The sequence below is a fragment of the Perognathus longimembris genome, chromosome 8, assembly GCF_023159225.1.
Source record: "Perognathus longimembris pacificus isolate PPM17 chromosome 8, ASM2315922v1, whole genome shotgun sequence".
In the NCBI taxonomy this organism is placed as follows: domain Eukaryota; kingdom Metazoa; phylum Chordata; class Mammalia; order Rodentia; family Heteromyidae; genus Perognathus; species Perognathus longimembris.
The window spans coordinates 56,252,814-56,275,840 of record NC_063168.1 but is presented as its reverse complement, the minus strand read 5'-3'; the positions used below and the strand labels follow the sequence as shown (position 1 = coordinate 56,275,840).

The 23,027-nt window shown below is 39.0% G+C and overlaps 1 protein-coding gene across 17 annotated transcripts in view; it reads left to right on the top strand.

Annotated features, from left to right (window-relative positions):
- The window catches only part of Ltbp1 (latent transforming growth factor beta binding protein 1), a 376,707-nt gene that overhangs the window by 302,413 nt on the left and 51,267 nt on the right, over positions 1–23,027 (top strand). For all 17 annotated transcript variants that reach the window (XM_048353153.1, XM_048353151.1, XM_048353150.1 and 14 more), the window contains one exon: positions 4,617–4,742. In XM_048353153.1, the coding sequence (XP_048209110.1) occupies positions 4,617–4,742 (126 nt within the window). The remainder of the gene's footprint in view (positions 1–4,616; positions 4,743–23,027) is intronic.

Sequence of the window (23,027 nt, the reverse complement as noted above, 5' to 3'; positions counted from 1 at the left end):
TTCCATGGGCTAACCTTGGACTGGATTGTAAATTATCTTTCTAGATTTCTATGTCCTTTATGGATGTATTTCATTTTGACCTAGAAGTAATACTTGTCCTCTTCCTGGTCCCTGTTTTTATCTAGTACCCACAATTCCTTTAGCTCTTCCTAACAAGCTTTATCACTAATTTTATTAAAATTTTGAGTGACAAGATTACATACTTCTTCAGTATGCTATCAGCATTTATTCTCCCAAACAGCAGTGCAGTGTGTCTCAAGCTACTAATAAATGTAAGATTGTCTGAGATATTCTTTATTTACTTCTACTGAACACAGATGGCTTTTTTAAGGATTCTGGATTGCCACAAATTATATCTGCTCTTCCATGTCCTAGATTACCATGTCTTAGAAGATGAGCTTATTATGTAAGATGGATATTAAAATAATTATCACTATCTCTATGTGTATGTCACAGAGATGTGAAAGATTTGGACCCAGGAAGAACAGAGCAATACAACCTAGGTACTAACCTAGCCAATCACAGTAACTTAAACTGAATGCCTATTACATGCTGAGTACTACTGGTACTTGCAGCAGCTTAAGAGAGCTTTTTCCACACTCATTTTGTAACTGCTTAAAAAGGTAATCAGCAAGTTCCTCTTTAATAAGGAGTAGAGAGGGGAATGCTTAATTCTTTTAGATTTTATTCTTTCACTGATTCCAAGATTAAATATACTATAATGAGAGCGATTGATATATAGATATATATTTCTTTGCATATACAATGAGAGAGATACTGATATATAGATACTTTGATATATATTTCTTTGTTACTAAAATGCAGTGAGTTTAAACATTTTCAACTTTCCCAGTATAGAAATGAAATGTGCTTGAATTGGGGGCAGTACAAAAGGAACACTTGAACTGTACATTTCTGTGAGAACATTTCCATTTGGGGACTTTAAACAAAATTAATCTTGATTTATATAAAAATGCCAAGAGATGAAAAAAGTACTCTAAAACTAAGAAACCTGAATCCTGGTTTTTATTATAGGCTTTTTGGCTTAAAAGTGGTATTTTCTTTTCTAATTCCTTTTGGCCAACTAAAGGTAAAACCATGTCTTCATATAAATGAACCAAGATTTCACATTGCAGATTCTGTTATTTAGCTTCTCAGTTGCCTGGAGCTAACCTAGTCATTTGATGCATTTGTTGCACTGTGTTCTTTCAGTACATTGAACTGTGGTTTGATATAGATTCCTAAGTGTGATTTCCCCCCAAATATGTGTCTTTGCTGCTATCAGTCACTAATAAGTTGATTTCGTTCTCTGTCACCTTTATTATTCTATTTTCCAGAATACAATACCATGTCCATTTGAAAACTCTATGTCCAAATAAATGATAGGTATCTACAAGACAGTTCTTAATGCTGTTTAAAGACTAATGGATAAACACAGTGGGCCTGGTGGTAAATGCCAGTAATCACCGTCATTTGGAAGGCAGATGCAGGAAGATTGCAAGTTTGAGTCTAATCTAGGCCAAGTTAGAAAGACTCTATCTCAAAAACAAAATAAAACAAAAGGACTGGGGGTGTAGCTCAAGTGGCAAAGTGGGAGACCCTAGTTTCAATCCTTGGTACTATAGGGAAAAAAAGGAAAAGAAAAATAAACTATATGGATTATTTCATCACCCACACTCTGTCCTGGCTTTGAAAGCTCTCTTTGTGCTTTTTCATTCGAGGCATCGTTGTCCACTTCCACATTGTCGGCATTCTGGAGATAGGTGCAGATTTCAGAGTTGGTTTTCATACTGAAAATGTAATTGATGTCAATGTTAATAACCTTGCCACATATTTGAGGAACCGACTATGACAGACCTATACTCTAGTAGCCTTTCCAAATATTCTGGAGATAGTTCTAGTCAGAAGTGTGTTTAAGATTTTCTTTGCCTCGAGAAACTCATGATGATGTACAGACGGTATGGAAATTCCATGTTAATAGTCTCTTTAGGAATGTGGCAGCATACGTTGGAGATTCGGAACACACTTCAGTTTCACGTTTTGACTTACATATGCCAAATGGTGAATTTCTGTGGAATCTCGGACCCATGAAAGAAACCCAACTCAAATAGAGTCTGGCTTATGGCTCGGAGTTACTAGCTGCATAGCTGAGAAATGCTTCAATAAGTGCAATCCAAATTGAATGCATATGTTTCTCTGGGTCCAGAGACTCATGTTGTTCTTTCTCAGCAGTTTCCTGGAAAAAAGTCTGGGAATTTGTCTTCAGTTTCTGTCATCAAACTTTTTAGACAGTTATTTGTTAATCAATGACTTCTTTCTTTTTTGGACTTTTTTTAAAAAAAAAAAAGCATACGTTAATAGTACAAGGAGTTTCATTGTGATAATTCCATAGACACATACAGTGTTCTTTGAGCAAGTTCACCCCCTCCATTATATTCCCATAACTCCTCTCCCTTAAAAGACTTTTTTTGTAGTGAGAATTTGTGTACAGTCCTCCTTTTGCACTTACAAGGCAGGTAGTTCTTAAAGGACTACGTTGAAACACAGGCTCAGGTAAGAAGAAAGTGTTGAAAGTCACCAGGTTGACAAGATGAATATGTATATGGCACAGACCAATGGAATTTTTGCCCAGATGTAGGTAACTCAACACAGCAAGTCAGAAGAAAGAATAGAACTGAAGACAGTAGGAGATCAGAATTCATATTGCCAATCGAATTGGGTTTTCAGTAGATAAAAAACAAACAAGTAGCAGAGGTTTTGCAAAGGAAGTAATGAATTATATAGGGTAAACTCATTGGCAAACAGCCAAGTGGGAAATGAAAAGAGTGAAAATAACAAGAGACGGAGAATTATTAACAAAATAGGTATCACTTCTGCTCAGCTTTTTATTTAGCTCCATGTTATTATTTAACTCAGGGTAGGCCAAGTAATCTGAGTGACATGGGAGATGGAAGGGTAGAGAGCTTAGAATTAAGAAGGAGAGGTGAATGAACCACCAATTGCCAGGATTTCTGTTGCACAATGAAGGCACCAGGGTGAGAACAGCTCTAGGGGATTCTGGGTATCACAGAGAGGGGTGACTTTATTGAAGGAGGGGACCACGGGATTGATGGCTCCACATGTTCAAGAAGTCATGAGAGTGAACTCATGATCTGTGCCTTTTCTTGGATTTCAGTAAGCTTTTTAGTTATTCACAGGCCTCCCCTACTCTAGTGTGGGCTTCAAATTGTCCAGATCCCCAGTTTAGTCAGCTCACTCATCACAAGTATTCAAAAGACATTCTGATTGAAGCAAAGAGGGACTTCTAACAGGTGCATTGAAGTCTAATCCCTTTGGTAAGAGATAAAAAGAGGACCAGGAGCCTTCAGGAAGGTGGAAACAACCTTAGTGCAGCTATTGTGATAATACTGGAGCTATGTGATCATTTTTGGTAACTAAGAGAACTTGTACAAACTGCTGTTTAATTAATAGAGAAGGAATGTAACTGAGAAATGTGGTGGTGCATGGTCAGTCATAAGATACTATGGATGTAGAGTAGCAAGGATTAAGAACTGAGATCACCAACTGGAGCCTTGGCTCAGTAGGAAAGTGTCTACATAGCAAGCACAAAGTCCTGAACTCAGTACTACCAAAAGAACTGAGCTCCCCTGTGCAGTCCTTCTTGTCAAGGCCCAAACAGAATGATGAGAACATAGATGAGTAAACCAGCCATGTAAATGCAATGCATGGAGAAATAGGCATCTGTAGCATTGTGAGTAGGGGAGCCATTCTTTTGGGTCCTTGGGTTGTCATCTTGACTATAGTTAGCCAATATAACTAGAACTGGTTTGAATGAACATGTCACTTACACCAAGCTCTCTGTGTGTTTAGAGAGGCCTCATGCTCCAGGAAGCATTTATATTGAGGACAAGCAGAGCAGGAGATGTTTCCACAAGGTTACCTCTCACCTAATCTGTTCATCTCTCTTCATAATAATGGCTGTCATGTTTTGGCCTTTAGTTATGGGTTGAGCTCTGTGCTAAGCCCTTATCCCTTATTCATTAATTTCATCATCACAGAACCATACAGATAATAAGGTCTAAAAAGGGCCTTCTTTTTCTTGTATGTTACTTCTGTTACCCATTTCCAGTGAAGTATAGATGGAAGTCTATTTCACGTATTGATTCAGATACTTATGAGTCAAATACTATTGATAAGACATGTTATCCCTAGGAAGTCTATGTCCAGTGGAAAGGTGGGATGTTACAATGCTGTGACTGAGCTATGCAAGAACCTTGGGAGAGGACAGAGAACAGTATTCTCCTGGATGAGAATTCTTCCCAGTTTAATCTACTGTCCTTAAACCTCCAATACACCTAAAACAAGGATAGTTTTGGATTGAGCCTTTGTCAGTAGAAATGGTTGAACATTGACTGCTTTATAGAAGTCACCTTAAGTAGGTTTTCTCTCTCATGACAATTGAACTAGGGTCACTTCTTTGAAGAAAGGCCATATAGGTGGGCCACAGAATACATAATGTCCAGTCGTGTCAGAGTAGATTTTCCTCACAGTATATGATCTATATGAAAAACAGAAGAGCCTTTCTTAAGCATCCGCAACTCTCTTTTAAATTCCAGATGTTAATGAATGTGAACAGCCAGGGCTCTGTGGTCCTCAGGGGGAGTGTCTAAACACAGAAGGTTCTTTCCACTGTGTCTGCGAGCAGGGCTTTTCCATCTCTGCAGATGGCCGCGCATGTGAAGGTAAGATAAACCATCAGAAATCTATCATTAGGGTGTGATTGAGCAGTGAGGAGATTGCTTTTCTGTTTAAACCGGCCGAGGCTCTAAGATACTCAGAGGAAATTCATAATTCAAGGCCTCAAACTTTTGTCTATCAAGAAGACTCATGCCAGAAAGCCGAGCTCAGGGGATGCTGGGATTTACACATCGGATAACCCAAGGTTATGTTGGTGAAAACACTCACAGATGGCTCCAATATTGATACTGAATTAACATGGGAAAATGTATTGGGAGTTGAGGATTTCAGGTACACGTTAAAGTTCCATCATGGTACCTTCCCTGCCGTAACTGACGCCTTGCCTCTTTTGACTGTGCTTTGTGAACAGCATCTTGATTGTTCTGCTTATTTTTTTTTTAATGCCTTGCTTCATTTCTCCATACCATTGTGAACAGAGATTTGTTTTTCCTTCTGGTGCCAGTACTTGGGCTTCAACTTAGGGCCTAAGCACTATCCCTTAGCTTTTTTAGGTCAAGGCAGGGACTTTCCCACTTTAGTCACCACTTAGAGTAACTTTTGGCTTTTTGTTACTAAGTGAAGCTAATTCTCATGGACTTTCTTATCCTAGATGGCTTTGAACAAAGATCCTCAGATCTCAGTCTCATGAGCAGTAGCTAGATTTATAGGTGTGAGCCACAGGCACCTATATTGAAGGATTTTTCTAGAATTGTTTCTCTAATCTCCTTAAGCTAAGTATATTTTCTTTCCTCGGATCTTCCAGTAGCTAGATTTATAGGTGTGAGCCAAAGGCACCTATATTGAAGGAGATTTTTCTAGAATTGTTTCTCTAATCTCCTTAGCTTTAAGCTAATATATTTTCTTTCCTATCAGTATTTATGATACCCTAAAAGGTCATCAAATCCAACGCATGATGAAACTCTTTGCTTCTCATTTGCAATGCAATCCTTGTATGTGTGCAGGACTACAGAGCTGATCTTCTCATAAGCTTCACATTCTTGGTGATTTAGCAAGGTTTAATAAAGGAAGGAATATCTTATTCCAACCATTTTTAAAGTAAACCAAGAAGGCCCCTATAATCACAATTTCAGAATGTAAGTTATTAGAACCCAACCATGTTTTAAGAAGTCTTATGGTGAAAGTCCTATTCTAGGCCTAAGTTTCATTGCTCTAAAAAAAATACTGCCACAGGAAGTGTCTGCTGTCCTTGCTAGCACCCCAGTGGAGTCACGCCAAGGACCAGCAACCAGGTTCAGCTGAAACCAATTATTCTGTTGGGAGGAATAAACTGATCTTATAAAAAGCAGGAGATTGTTGAAATTACTCTCCTGCTGAGCAGACAAAACATGGAAGCCAGATTTGGCTGAGAATGGAAGAGAGATAGAAGAGGGTGGGGTCCGAGCACACAGAATAAGGGGGATTGGAAGGAGTCAGAAGTTGGGAAATGGAGGAAGGCAGCATAATAATGTGGGCGATGAGAGATTTACAAGGGATCCATGCTCTAGTGGTTCACATTTTATGCAAAGTTTATATTTAGAGCTCCAAGATGAGAGCTTTGAGAAAAGACACTGCATGAAGGCATACATTCTTCCAGAGCGCTCGCTGTGTCCTGGTAATGGAGGGTGCTAACCTAAGTTGCCAATGGAGCAGATTTGCAGAATCCCCACATTTCACACAGACATAGACTTGCCTTAAGTCATGGGTAGGAAAGTCCTCCACTGGGAAAGTTCCAATGACAATGGCTGGTGCTCCCAAATGCTCACTCATCAAAGCTGTTGTTCCAAACAAATATACCACACACAATACATTCACATTTATTTTGTCTTTTGTACTTATGCATTTTTCTTTAATATTGTAACTTCTTAAAAGACTAGGGCCTATTGCTGGAGAGTTAGAAAATTGCTCTAATTTAGTTAGAGCTCTAATTTTGCTGGTCATTGACTTGGCAGAGACTCACGTTTAAAAAAAATGTGCTTTTAGAAAACTGCTAATGCTTTGTAAATTGCTGGGCTCATTGAGTTTGCTGTCTTTGATATGGGGCTAATTCAATCTTATCCAAAAATTGGTCAATTTTACAAGTAATAAAATAGGTAATTTAGAATGTTATGCGGATCTATGGTAATATAATAAGAAATCTCCCTAATTGTTAGGGATGTTATTCTGTTTCTTGAATAAGTTCTACAGTGAATTCTGTCTCTCTCTCACTCTCTCTCTCTCACTCTCTCTCTCTCTCAGAAGAGCTTAATTCAGTATATCAAATTGGTCTAAATTTTCTTTTGTTGGGCTTATTCTGCAACTTTAGGGTTCTGGTGCTCTGTCCTGATTCTACCCCTGGCTGTGGTGTAGCACAGAGCCAGATCATGTGATCTGGATTTAGCAATGAATCTGGTGTACATAGTACTTGAATTCATATTGAGAAGAGGCTGGTACCCTGATCACATTTCCTATTCACCAACTTCCTACTGAACCACAAGTTCAACCAGCTATGTTGATGCTGGGGCCAACGTGCACATGCTGACCAGGGTATATGAACCTCCAAGACAGCAGAAGAAAGAAGAGGGCGTTCCTGATTTCCTAGGGCTTGAAGTTCTCCACATCTGGTCATAGTTACTGAACCATGATGAAGAGGTAGACTCTGTATAATCTGACACAGCATCATTGTTTCTATGAAGTAAGAAGAGTCCCTCTGCGTCCTGCCTTGCCCCTAATTTCTTGTGGCGTCTGAAAGGGCAAGCACCTAAGAAGAACAGTGTCATTTGAAGTTGTGGTGGAGTGGGAAATAGAAGGGAGTGAGCAACTTGTCATTCATTCCCTGAAGTATTTACTGCATGCCTACCTTGTTCCTTGCAGCAACACACTTACCACACACGCAGTTGTTAGCCAGGTGCCAGTGGCTCATGCCTATATCCTAGCTTTCAGCAGGCTGAGATCTGATGATAGTGGATTGAAGCCAACCAGGACAGTCAAATCCAAGAAAAAGTATCCCCCCAAAAAAGTCAGAAGTAGAGGCATGGTGCAAATAGTACGGCACCAGTTGTGAGCAAAGCAAGAATATAAGGCCCCGAGTTTAAGCTCCAGTATCAGAACACACACACACATACACACACACACACACACACACACACACACACACACACACACGTCAGTATGCTATATGAAGTACCTGTCATTTGCAAAATGGTCTTCTGCTGGCCAAGTGGTAAATCCATCAGTACCTAAACAAAGGCATGAAATGGTCTGCAGAAATCTGCCTCCCCATGGCCAGCATAAATCCTTTTATCCAGATACAGGAGTAAAAAATGAGTGAGTACAAAACAAAAGGTGAGGCCCAATGCAGACCATAGATTTGGGTTGATAGCAGTGGGTCGGTGCAGGTTCCTCAGTGTCATGATTAGAATTGGGAATTCGGAATTAGAAAGGGAAAAGCTGAGGAATCGAGGGTGGGGAGGCCGGGGGCATATGGAAACTCTGTATAATTTTGCTGGGAATCTGAAGCTGATCTTTTTTTTTAAAAAAGGTCTATTTTTAATACTCAGACATGTTTTTGGAATTACTTATTTTTCACTGGACAAGAAAAAAATCAAAACCTTTCATTTTAAATTCTATATTCCTCTCCTGCATTTTTCCTCCCCTTGAGTGATGATGTTATTTCTCACTTTTCAAAATAATCTTCAGGATGGGAGTATGTGATGAAGAGTTTTTGCTCCTAGTTTTCAAAACAATTCTAGTATCAGTTGAGAATTTTAGAGCTACAAGGTTGAGAGGGAACGGCTTGTAATATCTAGCCAGAACACTGACTCCTGCAAGCACTTTACCCAAAGCTCTTTGAAAATCTATTGTTAATTCCATAACCTTTTTAGGTATTTACTGTAAACCACTCCTGGTTTCCAAAGGGAAAATGTAACAACTGCATCTAGTGAGGAGGGCCAGTTTCTTGAAGCCTCCAGAGATCAGTGTTACCAGAATGCAGCTTTAGACTCAGCTGTTCATCTGTTCATTAGGAGCCCTCAAAACACAGGAAAAGCAACTTCACCAATTCCAAGAATAATGACTCAGGAGCAAGTGTGGTTGTTGGTGAGACCTCTCTATAAATGGTATAGAACAAAAGCATAGACCATGGGTGACAGTGTCCCAAGGAAACTGGAGGTTTTGTGGCATAAAGATGGAACTTTTTCTATCCATCATCCAAGAGGGAAATGACTTAACCAAGTAGGATGCTGAGGGCCCCTTGACACAATAATATATTACATCTGCCGGCACGGCCCAAATATTTTGTAGGCTGTTAGTCATTTGAAAAGCTGAAGCTGAAAAATCTACTGAAAGAAGACAAACAAACTTGAGTGGGTTGGTTGTTGTTTCGGGGGTTTTTTGCCTCTCTAATGGAAGGAGATTGATTTTAATGACTGCATCCACTGTCTTCCACGTGTTGTTTTTTAAGAAGGAAAAAAGGATGAGGTAAAGGAAGTGCATATCCCTCTCAGGGTTACTTGTTCATCCTACCTTTTCCTTTTAGTATACTTCTACAAAGTAATGGCAATAGATGGCAAGATGGTGAAGTCATTAGAGAAAGAGAGAGCTGAGAAAATCTGGCTGAAATTGGGACCTGTCATCCAGATTTTCAATGCATTGCTTGATGATCTTCTATATATCAACATGTGTATAAAGGAATCTCTAAGAGAAACAAAAAAAAGCTTCAAGAGCTCTTTCTAAGCCTTTTTAAACTCCTTTGGTCACTACTGACCTCTGACAACTGAAAAGCTATAGAAAATCATCTATTTCCTAACAGCCAAAAAAAAAAAAATAGGCATAAGTGCCCAAAAGCAAAGCCCATGAATGGGTCAGCTGACCTACATTCCTTATACTGATTGCTACTCGTGTCCTGGGCACTGGCTTTCCTGCATCTGTTTGGGTGAATTATTTCATATCATCAACAACCAGAGTTCTTGTTAAGTCGTGGAAGGCTCTTTGGGGAGTGTGTATTTTAATGTTTTTGACCGTAATTATAATGCTTCATATGTCAGTTCCAGAAAGTTGCTTAATAAGCACTAGCTGGTGAACTATTAGGAAATTTGAATTCCTGGCATAAGTGGATTAGGGTTAGATAGTCATATCTCTGATTCCATGACATTATTAAAACAATGGCTGTTATCATAGTAGTTACTATTCATAGAGTTCTGGCTTTGATCCAGCCCCTATGCTAAGTGCCTGGTACCTGCTTTGTATATAATCTTCATAGCCAACCTGTAAGTATGTGAAGTATCAATTGTAATGCTTTGGGCTGCAGTAAAAGTAGGAAATTATTATGCTGACAAGAAGCATAGAGGTGATCACTCTCACATCCTACAGATCTTTGTTCAAATACTACTTCTGTGCGAGCCCTTTCTCAACCTCCATTCCTCAGATTCCCCACTTAGTGAATGAATTTGTTCACTTTCTCTTCCTGCTTTTTGCAATTTTCTTCATTACCACCTTTTGGTGTCAGTCATTCATGTCACTTCCACTGAAGACCTCTAAGTCATTTTCTGTCATTCCAAGTGCTGTACATTAGGCCACAGTGACTAGGTGGATATATGAAGGACGACAAACACTTCCCTATTAAGAAATACTTGTAATAGGATTACCAGGTGTCAGTAGCTCACTACTACACAGGAGGCTGAGATCTGATGATCATAGTTTGAAGCCAGCTGGGCAGGATAGTGTGACTCTTTATCTTCCGCTAACTACCAAAAGCCTGTAAATGAAGATGCCTTGATTGAAAAAGCTAAGGGACAGTGTCCAGGTCATGAGTTCAAGCCTCAATATTGGCACTAGATACTAGATAGATAGAAAGAAACGTAGACAAACAGATAGATAGATAGATAGATAGATAGATAGATAGATAGATAGATAGATAGACAGACAGAGCAAGCAATGAGTATCAATTCACTTTTGCACAGGCCTCCCTATCTTTGAAGACATGGTTATTTAAAGGAAATCCTTTTTTAACTGCACAGCAGCAGTTAGGAAGTTTGAGAGCACTAATCTGAACTCTTGCTCCAGCATGTCAAGGCCCTGTGAGGTTGCTAAATTACAAAGGCATGAGTGCCTAACCCTCCCCATGTCTGCATGAAGACAACAGTGCCTATCTCAGGCTGAAGGGCGCTGCCATGCAGCCTGTCCCACAGGACGTGCTATGAATCTGTGCTTGTCACTGTTTTAGCAGTTCTTGCATTGGTGCCTTCCTTACTGGAATGTCATTCCTTAGTATGTGTGCACTTAAAAGGAGAGAGCATTTGTCACCTGTTTATCTTTGCAGTAGCAAGGCTTACAAGGTATGCAGCACAGAGAATAAGCAAGCATTTGTAAATGCAATTCTCTAGTTCTTCCAGGTCTGGTTATCAGTGAGTATTTTTTTTGAACCCCAAACTTAAAGTCATATCACATGGAATGTGACAATTCGTTTATATGTAGTTTGATTGTCATTCTTCACCCTAGATATTTCTGTAAGTGCTTCATATGCCTGACTCTCCATTCACAAATGAAATACCTAAAGTTTGAAATCATCTTATGTGTGTGTGCCCTGCTAGTAAGATGCTAGCCAGCACCGATGCTTATTTGCACTTGGACATTGGAGGTGTTATTTCTAGAGTTATACTGTGTATTTTCTGTGGTTTCATAATTGATCTTTCTTGGCTTTCTATTTGAATATAGAAAGAGAAAAATTAGAATAGTGAAAAAGTAATGAGAATTTTTTTGGCTGATTTTATGTTGCCTCCGGGACCTGTGTGTCAAAAAGATGAATCGAGGGTTGGATACACTTGGCCTATGCTTGGGGCTTTCTTCCATGTTACTGGCTATACCTCTTAGCATATGAAAGATGATGGTAAAAGAGAAAATGGACAACAAGCTCTGAATCTATCATAAGATGTTTATTTTCTTGTCTCCCCATATAGAAATGTAAAGCTATAAAAGTGATCTAAATGCTTCTAAATAAATAAGTCAAAGTGATTATCATTAAAAATTGGTAATAGAATAAAAATAATGTATATTTCATATATATTATGTTTTGTGAGCAATTTTGATAGAAGTTTGCAGTTGGGGCTCAGGAAAGTGCTTTTTCATTTTTAAAGGCTTCTTGCTTTTTTCTTTTAAATTAAAAAAAATATTTCTTTCCTACAGCAAATTCAAATCCTCTTATGTCCTTTTTTTTCCTTCACATGCATTTTCGTGTGTGTGTGTGTGTGTGTGTGTGTGTGTGTGTGTGTGTGTGTGCGTGCGTGCATGTGCACCATTCCTGGGACTTGAACTCAGAATATGGGTGCTGTCCGTGAGATTTTTGGCTGAAGGCTACTGCTCTACCACTTGAGCCTCAGCTTCATTCATTTCTGGCTTTTTAGCAGTAAATTGGAAATAAGAGTCTCAAAGAATTTCCTGCTGATATTGGCTTCAAACTGTGATTGATGTTCAGATCTCAGCCTCTTGAGTAGTTAGGATTATAGGTAGGAGCCAGTGATACCCACCTGGCATGTTTTTTCTAAAGTTTTACATAGCATTATGTCACCTTTGGAGGGAAGAGACAGGTAGAACATGTCTTTATAAACTCAGAAATACACTTTGGATTCTTTTTTTGTTTGTTTCTCTACAGGAGCTCTGATAAAATAAAAAAGGTTTTGCTTTTCTAAAAAGCAAAGCAAAGTGTTTTATATTTCAGACAGCATATCCTCCTCAGCTTATTCTGAATTTTTTTCCTTGAGGGTTACACATGTTCAGTTTGAATATTAATATGTAAGATTAAGGTTTTGTTGCAACTGAATTAACACCTGGCATGTGCAGTGATTCTCTGGGCAAAGAGTATCCCTCAGGTCCACCCCAAATCTCTGTTTTTAGGGTAAGAAGATATTTGCCCACCACTAAGTCCATGCTTTCCAAGCTGTGTCATGCCACAAAGATCTTTCCAGATACAAACCCTCAGCCTCTAGAACTCCCTCACTAAGGAAAAGACTACTTCCCTAGTTTCTTGGTCATTCACAGAATGAGCTTGTCAGTTTAGTTTGAAATGTGAAACCTGATGTACTGTTTGGTATTTTTTTTCCCCTTTATTACAAGTGGTAAATGGAATGTGATCTCATTCATGAGAACTTTCATCCTGGCCTTCATTTGAGGAATACAGAGAGGATCTTCTGTCCATTTATCCTGCTTGTCTTTAAAAGCGTGTCGAAAATGAGAACTAGAAAGAAGTGAAATACCTAAACAAAATGTAGGACTCTTTGAAGTATTTAAGGCAATCACAAAGCTAATTTTTAAAAAGTTGGACAGTCTGGAATAGAAAACAAAACTTGTAGCCAGATGCCAGTGGCTCATGCCTGCCATCCTAGCTACTTAGGAGGCTGAGATCTGAGGATCATGGTTCAAAGCCAGCGGGGCTGAAAAGTCCTGTGAGACTCTTTTCTCCAGTGAACCACCAGAAAGCCAGAAGTGGCCCTGTGGCTCAAAGTGGTAGAGCACTAGCCTTGAACAAATGAACCCAGGGACAGTGCCTAGGCCCTGAGTTCAAGCCTCATAACCGATGACAAAAGAGAAAGAAACAGAAAGAACAAATAAAAGAAAGAGAGCAAATAAAACTCGCCAGCTACTTGCAAGATAAAAAAATGGTTTAATAGAATAAGAAGATGGATCAAGAGAAAGCAAGCATTGACAGCTGCAATAAGAAGAGACAGAAAAATGTGTTGGTAAGGACAAAATTAAGAATATAAAACGGGGGCTGGGAATGTGGCTTAGCAGTAGAGTGCTTGCCTAGCATGTAGGAAGCCCTGGGCTCAATTCCTCAGCACCACATAAACAGCAAAGGCTGAGCAAAACGAACCTCAGGGACAGTGCTCAGGCCCTGAGTCCAAGCCCCAGGACTGGCAAAAAAAAAAAAAAAATCTAGTAGGGAGATAGGAAAATTCTATATTCTACTGTCAGAAAACATTTAAAATTTAAGTCAGCCAATTAAAACAAGCAACAGATGAATCTCCAAAATAACTAGTTACTTGTGTAATAAGCAGACCAAAACGTTAATAGGGACATAAACAATGTCAACAATATAACTTACTATTTTAATGGAGTTCAATACTTTATTTCATTTGAGATCAGTACTTAGTGTATCCCAAACTTTTGTAACCATAGTCCTTAAGATGCTACTTTATGTTGTATTCTAAAAGCTTTACTACTTGATATTTTACATTTGTATCTATTATCCACCTGATTAATTTTTGTTTTTGATATAAAAGAGAGGCTCTTCTTTCCTTTTTTTCCCCCAATAGATGTCATAGGAAGTCATCATTATTTGTTGACAAGTGTCTTTCTCATTGATCTACAACTTGGTGATTGACTATGTGGTTATATATGTATGGTCTCTTTCTGCATTATTCATTCTATTCCAGTAGACTAATGGCATAATTTGACATCTTACAGTATCAAGTTTTCTAATGTACATATATGACATATTCTCTATGTCCTTAGGATTTTTTTTTCATTTGACATTTAGTATACTGTTTGTATAAAATGTTTTGGAGACTTAATTCCTGGATATTCTGTAATTTTATGTGGCCATGAATGACATTGGAAACGTCTCAGACTTCTGTTTATTAGTAGCATATGGGGATAAATGTTATTTCTGTACATAGGTCTCATAGTTATGACCTTGCTAAATTAACTTGTTAATTATATTTGTTTATCTGCAGATTCTTTTAGAATTTATGTATATAATATTTTATACAAGTAATAGCATTTTTATTTCTTCTCTTCTAGTGATAATACCTTCTACCTTTTCTTATCTTACTACATTGTCTAGGACCTCTACTACAATACCTACTCAAAGTGTCTTATTCCTGATCTCCTTCCCTCCTTCCTTCCCTCCCTGCCTCCCTTCCTCTTTTTCTTCTCCTCTTTCTTCCATTTCTCTCCTCCCTTTCTTCCCTTGCTCTTCCCTCTCCCCACCTTCTTCCTTCTTTTATATGGCACTGGGATTTAAACTCAGGGCCTTGTACTTGCTAGACAAACCACTCTTCCACTTACTTTGTGCCATGGACTCAGTATTGTGTGTGTGTGTGTGTGTGTGTGTGTGTGTGTGTGTGTGTGATGTTTTCCATAGATTCTTTAAAAATAGAAATGCTTTATAAGATGTTCTTTCCATTTCTGTTTCATTAATCATGAATAGTTTTGAATTTTAATAGATGCCTTTTCTGAATCTGTTAAATGAATTATATTGTCTCACTGTTCTGCTAATGTGATGACTTACATCAACTAGATTTCTAGCAGTTGAAGTGTAGTAGTGTAGTGCTGATAGCGTAAATCTATGTTACTGGGACCCAGGCACTATCTATATTGACACTCTACTATTTTTGACACATAGCTGGACACAAAGGTACATATCTATTGTTTAATTTGACCAGTGAATTACTTAGGAATATTTTGATTTGTTTTCAGATATTTGGGGGCTTTCTAGTCTCCTTTGAGCCTTATTTCTGCCTTAATAGCACTGTGTTTCATCTTTGTCTTCTAACTTCAGTCCATGAAACTGGCTAGGGCTCAGAATAGTTTTAGTAAACTTTTGGTGTGTACCTAAAATGGTATCTGTTATGTGGTTAGGCATAGGTCAACCAGGGTCAGTTTGTAAGTTATACAGTTAAAAGTGTTTGTGTCCCTGCTGAATTTTTTGGTGCACTTCGTACATAAGTAACTAGTTATGGAGATTTATTAGTTGCTTATTTCAGTTAGCTAGCTTTAAATGCTTTCTGACAGTAGGAGTAAATGTAGAATTTTCATATTTTACCAGGGGATAGTCCTTTTTATATCCTTTTTTGTCCCTTCTGATACAAACTGTCGCTGTCAATGCTTGCTTTCTCTTGACCCCACCTTCTTATTATATTAAATGACTTTTTTTTCTCTTGTAAGTAGTTTTCAAGTTTTGTTTTCCAATCTAGACTGTCAACTTTTGTTAATTAGGATATTTAATCTTATGTCTTCAATGTAATTATTAGTATTTGGGGGAGGGTCAAGTCCATAGCTTACCCTTTGTTTTTATCTGTCAGTTGTGCTTTATTTCCTTTTTTTTTTTTTTGGTCTTTTTTTTTCTTTTTAGTGTTTTTAACTATAATCCCCCATTGTTTATCTATAATGCTTAACTTAACAATATATGAAAGTAAATAAAACCCACCAGAAGGTCAATTTTGGATCTGAAACATTTACTTGGGAGTGACTTTCACATGGTGAAAAATAATTGTGGATGGCTTCTCTGTGTGTACTGGAGGAAGTTTGTCCTGTGTCAGGCAAGGCTCCCCACTTCCCCAAGGGTGATTCTCCATTTCAGGAAAGGATGGGGACCAAAGTGCTTTTTGTTTTCATTCAACACAGTCTTACAACTGATATTTAGAAAATTTCACTTTTGAGCCTGAATCCCCAGAGCTTCATGAATAATTATATCTAAAGCTTTCAATGCAAGAACTCTTGGTAGTTTAAAAAGCATTTGGGAGAATTTATGTGGGTTTTTTAGCTTACCGTTTAAAATTTTTGTTTGTTTGCAACTGCATTTGTTAAGAATTCCTATGGGGTCCTTAGATATGTATATGCGAGTAATTAATAATTTTTATAGATCTTGCCAATATGATCATAAAGAACTACCTTGGCGCAGTGGGAGATGTGTGGATGAGGTCTGTGGATTGGAGGGTGGTGCGGTAGCCATGATGACTTCCTGGCATTGACGGATACCCTCTGGCCATGCAAGATAGGTTCTTCTTATTGGTAGGTGTGCCTTGCTCATGAAGGTTCCTGACAGTGGTTAATGCATCATGGCCACACAGTAATGGCTCATGTTTTGGGCTAACACATGCTGGTGATTTTTAGGGTCAAGAGTCATCATGTCTACAATTAGTCTCCAATGATTCAGAAAAGTTTGTAGTGGTAGCACCAGGGGTGAGTAGTGTGCATGCAAGAGACTCTGAGGCTGTATAGAAATCCTTCGTTCTATTTTTCACTGGAGTTTGAAGTCAGAGCCTTGAGCTTGCTAAGCAGGTGCTCTACCTCTTGAATCATACTCCCATTACCCTATGCCTTTTTGTTTTTATTATTTTGAGAGTAAAATTTTACATCATGTAATCAACCTCTTAAATTCCACAGATAGGTGGGATTATGTGGCACTTGGCTTTCTGTGTCTGACTAGTTCACTTAACATACTAGCTTCTAGGCTCATCCATGGCATTTATATTTTAATGCTTATTTAATGCAAAATGCTGTTTGGAAGTGGGACTAGAGGAGCAAGAGAATCACAGATCATCTCCCAGGATATTGCCAGGATGGTTAATTTAGATTAGATGTAGGTTGCTGATGCTCCAGTACTGACAGTGTGCTGATGGGAAATGAATGACTCACTAAATATTATAAGAAGCAGACCCTGATAAACTAGATGGGAAGGTAGTGCTGGACTAAATGTAGGGCATGAAGGAGGAGAATGGGCTAATCATAGATTCTGACTTAAGCAAGCAGGTATTTGCTGGTACTATTTGCTAATACAGCCAAAAAATGAAACAACGTGTTTATTTATAATAATGATTTGAGCCATTTGTTGTTGGTGTTTCATGCCTGTAATTCTAGATACTCATGAAGCTGAGACCTGGTGGATCACAGTTCAAAGCCAGCCCAGGCAGAAAAGTCAGTAAGATTCCATCAAAATGCCAGATAGAATCTTGGCTCAGCTTGGTTGTTTTTCACTCACTAGCCAAGAGTGAAAAAGTCCAGGGAAAAGTCAAGGCTATAAGATTAAACCCTAATACTGGCATTCAGAAGAAAAGATCTAGAGTGATGTTGATTTATTAAACTGTGGGTGTGTCAGGCAACAATTAGATCACAGTAGGTTTCGTTTTAGAAAAGTCTAGGCTAGAGAGATAAACTGGGAGCCATCAAATAGAGATGGTATCTAAAACCATGAGAATGGATGAAAGCACCAGGAGAGATCATAGAAGAAGAAAAGAAATCACAAGACTAATCCCTGAAAGACCTCAACACTTACAGAAATAATTAAGTCTGTCTAGGAGCGGTTCAAATACAAATAGGAGACCTATGAGATAGAGGACCACAGAAACTGAGAGAATGCTTCACAAACAATATGGCCAACTACAATGAGTTCTATTAAGATGACAACCAAGAATCATTTAGGTGTATTGGCCCTATCAAGAGCTGGTTCTGCAGAGTCTTATATAGAGGAACCATTAAGAGGAAATGAGGCCTGGGATGTAGCTCAGTGGCAAAGCGCTTGCCTAGCAAATGCAACGTCCTGGGTTTGATCCCCAGTACCAAAAAAAGAAAAGACAAAAAATTAAAGAAAGAGGAAATGAGAACTGAGGAAGGAACACAGGATGTGTGTAAGAACCCTGTTTAAAGGGGTATAGCTAAAGAGATTATGGTGCAGGAGGCTCTTCATTACTAACAGCGGGCAGTGTTTGGTCCTGATGGAATGATCCAGTAGAGAGGCAAAGATAGAGGAAAACGAAAGACACAAGGGAAGAGGGCAAGGTGGAATAGCAAGTGCCTTAAGAACCCAATCATGGCTAAAGCTCAGGGGGCAATGTAGCTAGGGTTCTTCTGCTGCTATCACTGGAGAAACACTAAAAAGGTGTTACTTGTTAGTAGAGAGTTACTTGATAGGAATGTTTGAATGGGTCAATCATTTGGTCATTATGGGTAATGAATTTGGAGTTCAGGTGGGTGACTGAAAGCATTAGACCCACTTAGAAGGCAGAACTCTGTGAGATGGTGAGGCCCCAAGTAAGGCTGATGTCTTGAGGGAGAGCCTGGTCTCGCCAGGAGAGAAAATCAGAAGGGTAGAGTGATTAGATGTAGAGAAGTAATCAAAGAGGCCTCTCTCATTTTTTGAAGGCATTAATTAGGGATGCTTATGATTTTTAATTTGGTTTCCAGTAAAATGTCTTTATGACTAAGGAAACTGTGTGGTCTAGCTCATGGTTGATAAAAAAAAAATCATGGTGATGATTTCTTTTAGTTTCTCTGGAACTCAGAGCTGCTTATAGACATCAACTGGGAGGCTGGTCTCATTAGTTTTTGAAAACTAGTATAAGTAAATCTCGGTAAATTTTGAGCATCTTAAGATGAGGGGACAGTGTCTCTCATCAAGTATCTTTGTTTTCTGGAATACACATGTGAGTAAGATGGGTTTCAGACAACTCCTGCCTCTGTCTTTTCTTATGGCTTCTCTTAGGCTGCTAGCATTCATAATAGCCTGTGACCATCAAGGTTCCCACATGGTTTTAGTCTCCTGTCTGTATCAGGTAACAACATGATAACCAGATTGTATAAAAGGGCATCATGTTTGTATTAATGACGAGCAAGGAACCAAGTCCTTCTCTGTAACACATAGGCCCGTGTTCTCCAACCTCGTCCATGTTGCCAGACCTCAGTGGACCTTTTTTTTTTTTTTTGAAGTTCTACAATATCCTATTGTATTGTCTGGACTATCTCCAAATCCAGTTTTTAATTTCCTATTGGCTACACTTCACTTCTTTTTTTCAGTTTTGTGCTCATCTTCTACTTAACGCTGGCTTTTCCGCTATGCTATGAGAGAGACTTTAATCTCTTTTGGGCCAACAGCCATGCCATTTTCAAATTCCTTTGGGCAGACATTCTGCTGGTTTAACATCTTTCAGTCCTGCTTTTGGCGAGGATTTGCAGCTTGCTGGTAGGCCTCTGTTCCTTTCAGTCAGAAGTGTGAGGTCTGTGTTTCCTCTGAGCAGGAACTCTACATCCTTTCCAATGTTTGGACCTTTTCTTTCTTTCTATTTTTTGTATCAGGTTTCCTAAGCATCTGGCAGCAAATTTTGAACCAATTGCAGTGGTTAGGAAGCTTTCTGCTGAAATATAAGATCATTTCCTTTTCTTTTACCTTAATGTCTGTTTTATTTTTACTATCTTTAAGTAGTTATACAAGGGAGGTGCCATTTAACATTGCAGTTAATGAATACAGCGCATCTTGATCAGTGTCACTCTCTTCATTCTCACCCCCCCAACTCACCCTTTCCCTTACTTTTCTTAATTTTGTGGTGTACACGGTGAATAAAGACAATCAAGAGTACTAATGCTAGATAGCATTCTGGGTCTTCCTGAGTCTGTCACCCCATTGTGCCTGAAGTGCTTTCTTCTGAGGATCTTTCTCGAGAAACATCACCTGTGCTATTTAGATATCAATTATGTTGAGGCTTCATGCTTTAAGGTCAAAGATGTGAAGGCTTGTTTAAGGAAAAGAGGCAAGTCCTTGACAAAGCTATAAGTTAATATGTGAGGAGTCAGTGAGTAGCAGGCAGTGTGTTCTGACTTCCATCTCTTAGTGAACTGACTCCAGTATATGATTTGATCAAGTCATAAGGCAGGAGTGACCTTTTATAACCATCACTAGGTAAGAGACAAGCCAACATGTTGGATAGAGCTACTACCTCAGGTTGAGAAGATTGTCCTTAACGAGGGTCATTCCTTTGCCAGCTCTGTCACTTTGCCACTCTGCGAAACCTTTATACAAGTCACTTCCCTCTCTAGGCATCAATTTTCCAGTTCTTTAAATAAAGAGGTTGAACAGAATAGTCCTCAAAAATTGCCCCAAAGGCAAAATAGGCCATTTGGGTCATCAAAAAATGTTCTGACAGCAAGAAGACAATTTCTCTTCCCAAGGGTGTAGTAGATGCAAATATGAACATCAATGTTCATTACCAAAAATGACACCCCACTCCTACCATCCCCTCTCTAGTGTCCTAATAGCAAAGGAGACCCACGAGTCACTCTCTTCTCATGTTCTGGAAGAAAGGAATTGATAAAACAAGCAGTGATGTTTTTTTTTTTTTTTTTTGGCCAGTCCTGGGCCTTGGACCCAGGGCCTGAGCACTGTCCCTGGCTTCTTCCCGCTCAAGGCTAGCACTCCGCCACTTGAGCCACAGCGCCGCTTCTGGCCGTTTTCTGTATATGTGGTGCTGGGGAATCGAACCTAGGGCCTCGTGTATCCGAGGCAGGCACTCTTGCCACTAGGCTATATCCCCAGCCCAGCAGTGATGTTTTTAAGCAACTAAGGAAATGAAGCACTCGTGTGAGGGTGTGTGTATGTGTGCGTGCTTATACTAGGGCATAAACTCAGAGCTTAGGTACTGTCTCTAAGTTTTTCTCACTTAATGCTAACACACTACCACTTGCATCACAGCTCTACTTTCAGCAATTTTAGTCCCAACACGAAGAGGAGCACTTATTTTTTAGTTTCAAACAACCACCAAAAAAAAAAAAAACAACTCTGAAAAATATATTTGAGAAAATAAGATAAGTTGACCAACAAAATGAACACAAAACACCTTCTTTTCAATGATTGTGATCAATTTCATTATCAAGGTCTTTGGACACAGTTTTAGTCTCTTGATCCGTTCCCAGAGTTTGTCTGATTCATCCCCTTTCAGAAAGTCATGACTCTTTTCCATACTTTTTCTAATTCCAGTTAACTTACCTAAGTGCAAGGGAAACATCAAGAATCTTGCTTTACGATGCCCAAAAAGCCTTTGACAAAATCCAACACCCACACATGTTAAAAGCCCTGGAGAGAACAGGAATAGAGGGAACATTCTTTAAAACAATAAAAGCCATATTCAACAAACCAACTGCTAATATCATATTAAATGGGGGAGAAACTAAAACCATTTCCCCTAAACTCAGGAGCAAGACAAGGAGGCCCACTCTCCCCGCTTCTTTTCAACATAGTGCTGGAATCCCTAGCCATAGCAATAAGGCAGGAGGAGGGCATCAAAGGGATACACATTGGTAAAGAAATCAAACTATCCCTATTTGCAGATGACATGATCTTATATCTGAAGGACCCAAAAAACTCAGTCCCCAAGCTCCTAGAACTAATAAACCATTTTGGGAAAGTAGCAGGATACAAAATCAACCCACAAAAATCAGCAGCTTTTCTGTACACCAGTAATGTACAAGCAGAAAAGGAAATTATGGAAATAATACCATTTGCAATAGCTTAAAAAAATTACCTAGGGATTAACCTAACTAAAGACGTGAATGAGCTATTTAATGAAAACTGTAAAAATCTAAAAAGGGAAATCAAAGAGGACACCAGGAGATGGAAAGACCTCCCATGCTCATGGGTAGGCAGAATCAATATAGTGAAAATGGCCATATTGCCCAAATTGTTATACAAATTCAATGCAATCCCATCAAGATCCCAGCTACATTCTTCACTGAAGTAGAGAAAACAACCCATAAATTCATATGGAACATCAAAAGACCTAGAACAGCCAAAGCAATTATAAGCAAAAGAAGCAGCGCAGGAGGAATCACAATACCAGACTTCAAGCTTTATTATAGAGCCATCATAACAAAAGTAGCCTGGTACTGTCATAAAAACAGACCTGAAGACCAATGGAATAGAATAGAAGACCCAGAAATAAAGCCACATTCTTACAGTCAGCTGATATTTGACAAAGGAACTAAAGACATACAATGGAAAAAACATGGGCTCTTCAACTACTGGTGCTGAGAAAACTGGGCAGCCACATGTAGAAAACTCAAAGTGGACCCTAGCCTATCACCATGCACCAAGATCAACTCAAAATGGATTAAGGACCTCAACATCAGACCTGAATCCTTGAAACTATTGAAGGACAGAATAGAAGAGACACTAGAACTTATAGGCATAGGTAGGAACTACTTGGACATAGTCCCAGGGGCACAACAGATAGGGGAGAAACTTGACAAATGGGACTACTACAAAATAAAAAGTTTCTGGGCTGGGAATATGGCCTAGTGGCAAGAGTGCTTGCCTCATATACATGAGGCCCTGGGTTCGATTCCCCAGCACCACATATATAGAAAATGGCCAGAAGTGGCGCTGTGGCTCAAGTGGCAGAGTGCTAGCCTTGAGCAAAAAGAAGCCAGGGACAGTGCTCAGGCCCTGAGTCCAAGGCCCAGGACTGGAAAAATAATAATAATAAATAAATAAATAAATAAAAAGTTTCTGCACAGCTAAAGACATAGCCACTACACTAGAAAGACAGTCAACCATGTGGGAAAGGATCTTCACCAGCACAGCAACAAAGGCCTAATATCTGTCATCTACAGAGAACTCAAGAAACTAACCCCCTCCAAACCCAGTAAACCAAGTATTAAATGGGCAAAGGAGCTAAAGAGAGACTTCACAGGAGAAGAGATTAAAAAGGGCAAAGAAATATATGAGGAAATATTCAACATCCCTGGCAGTAAAGGAAATGCAAATAAAAACA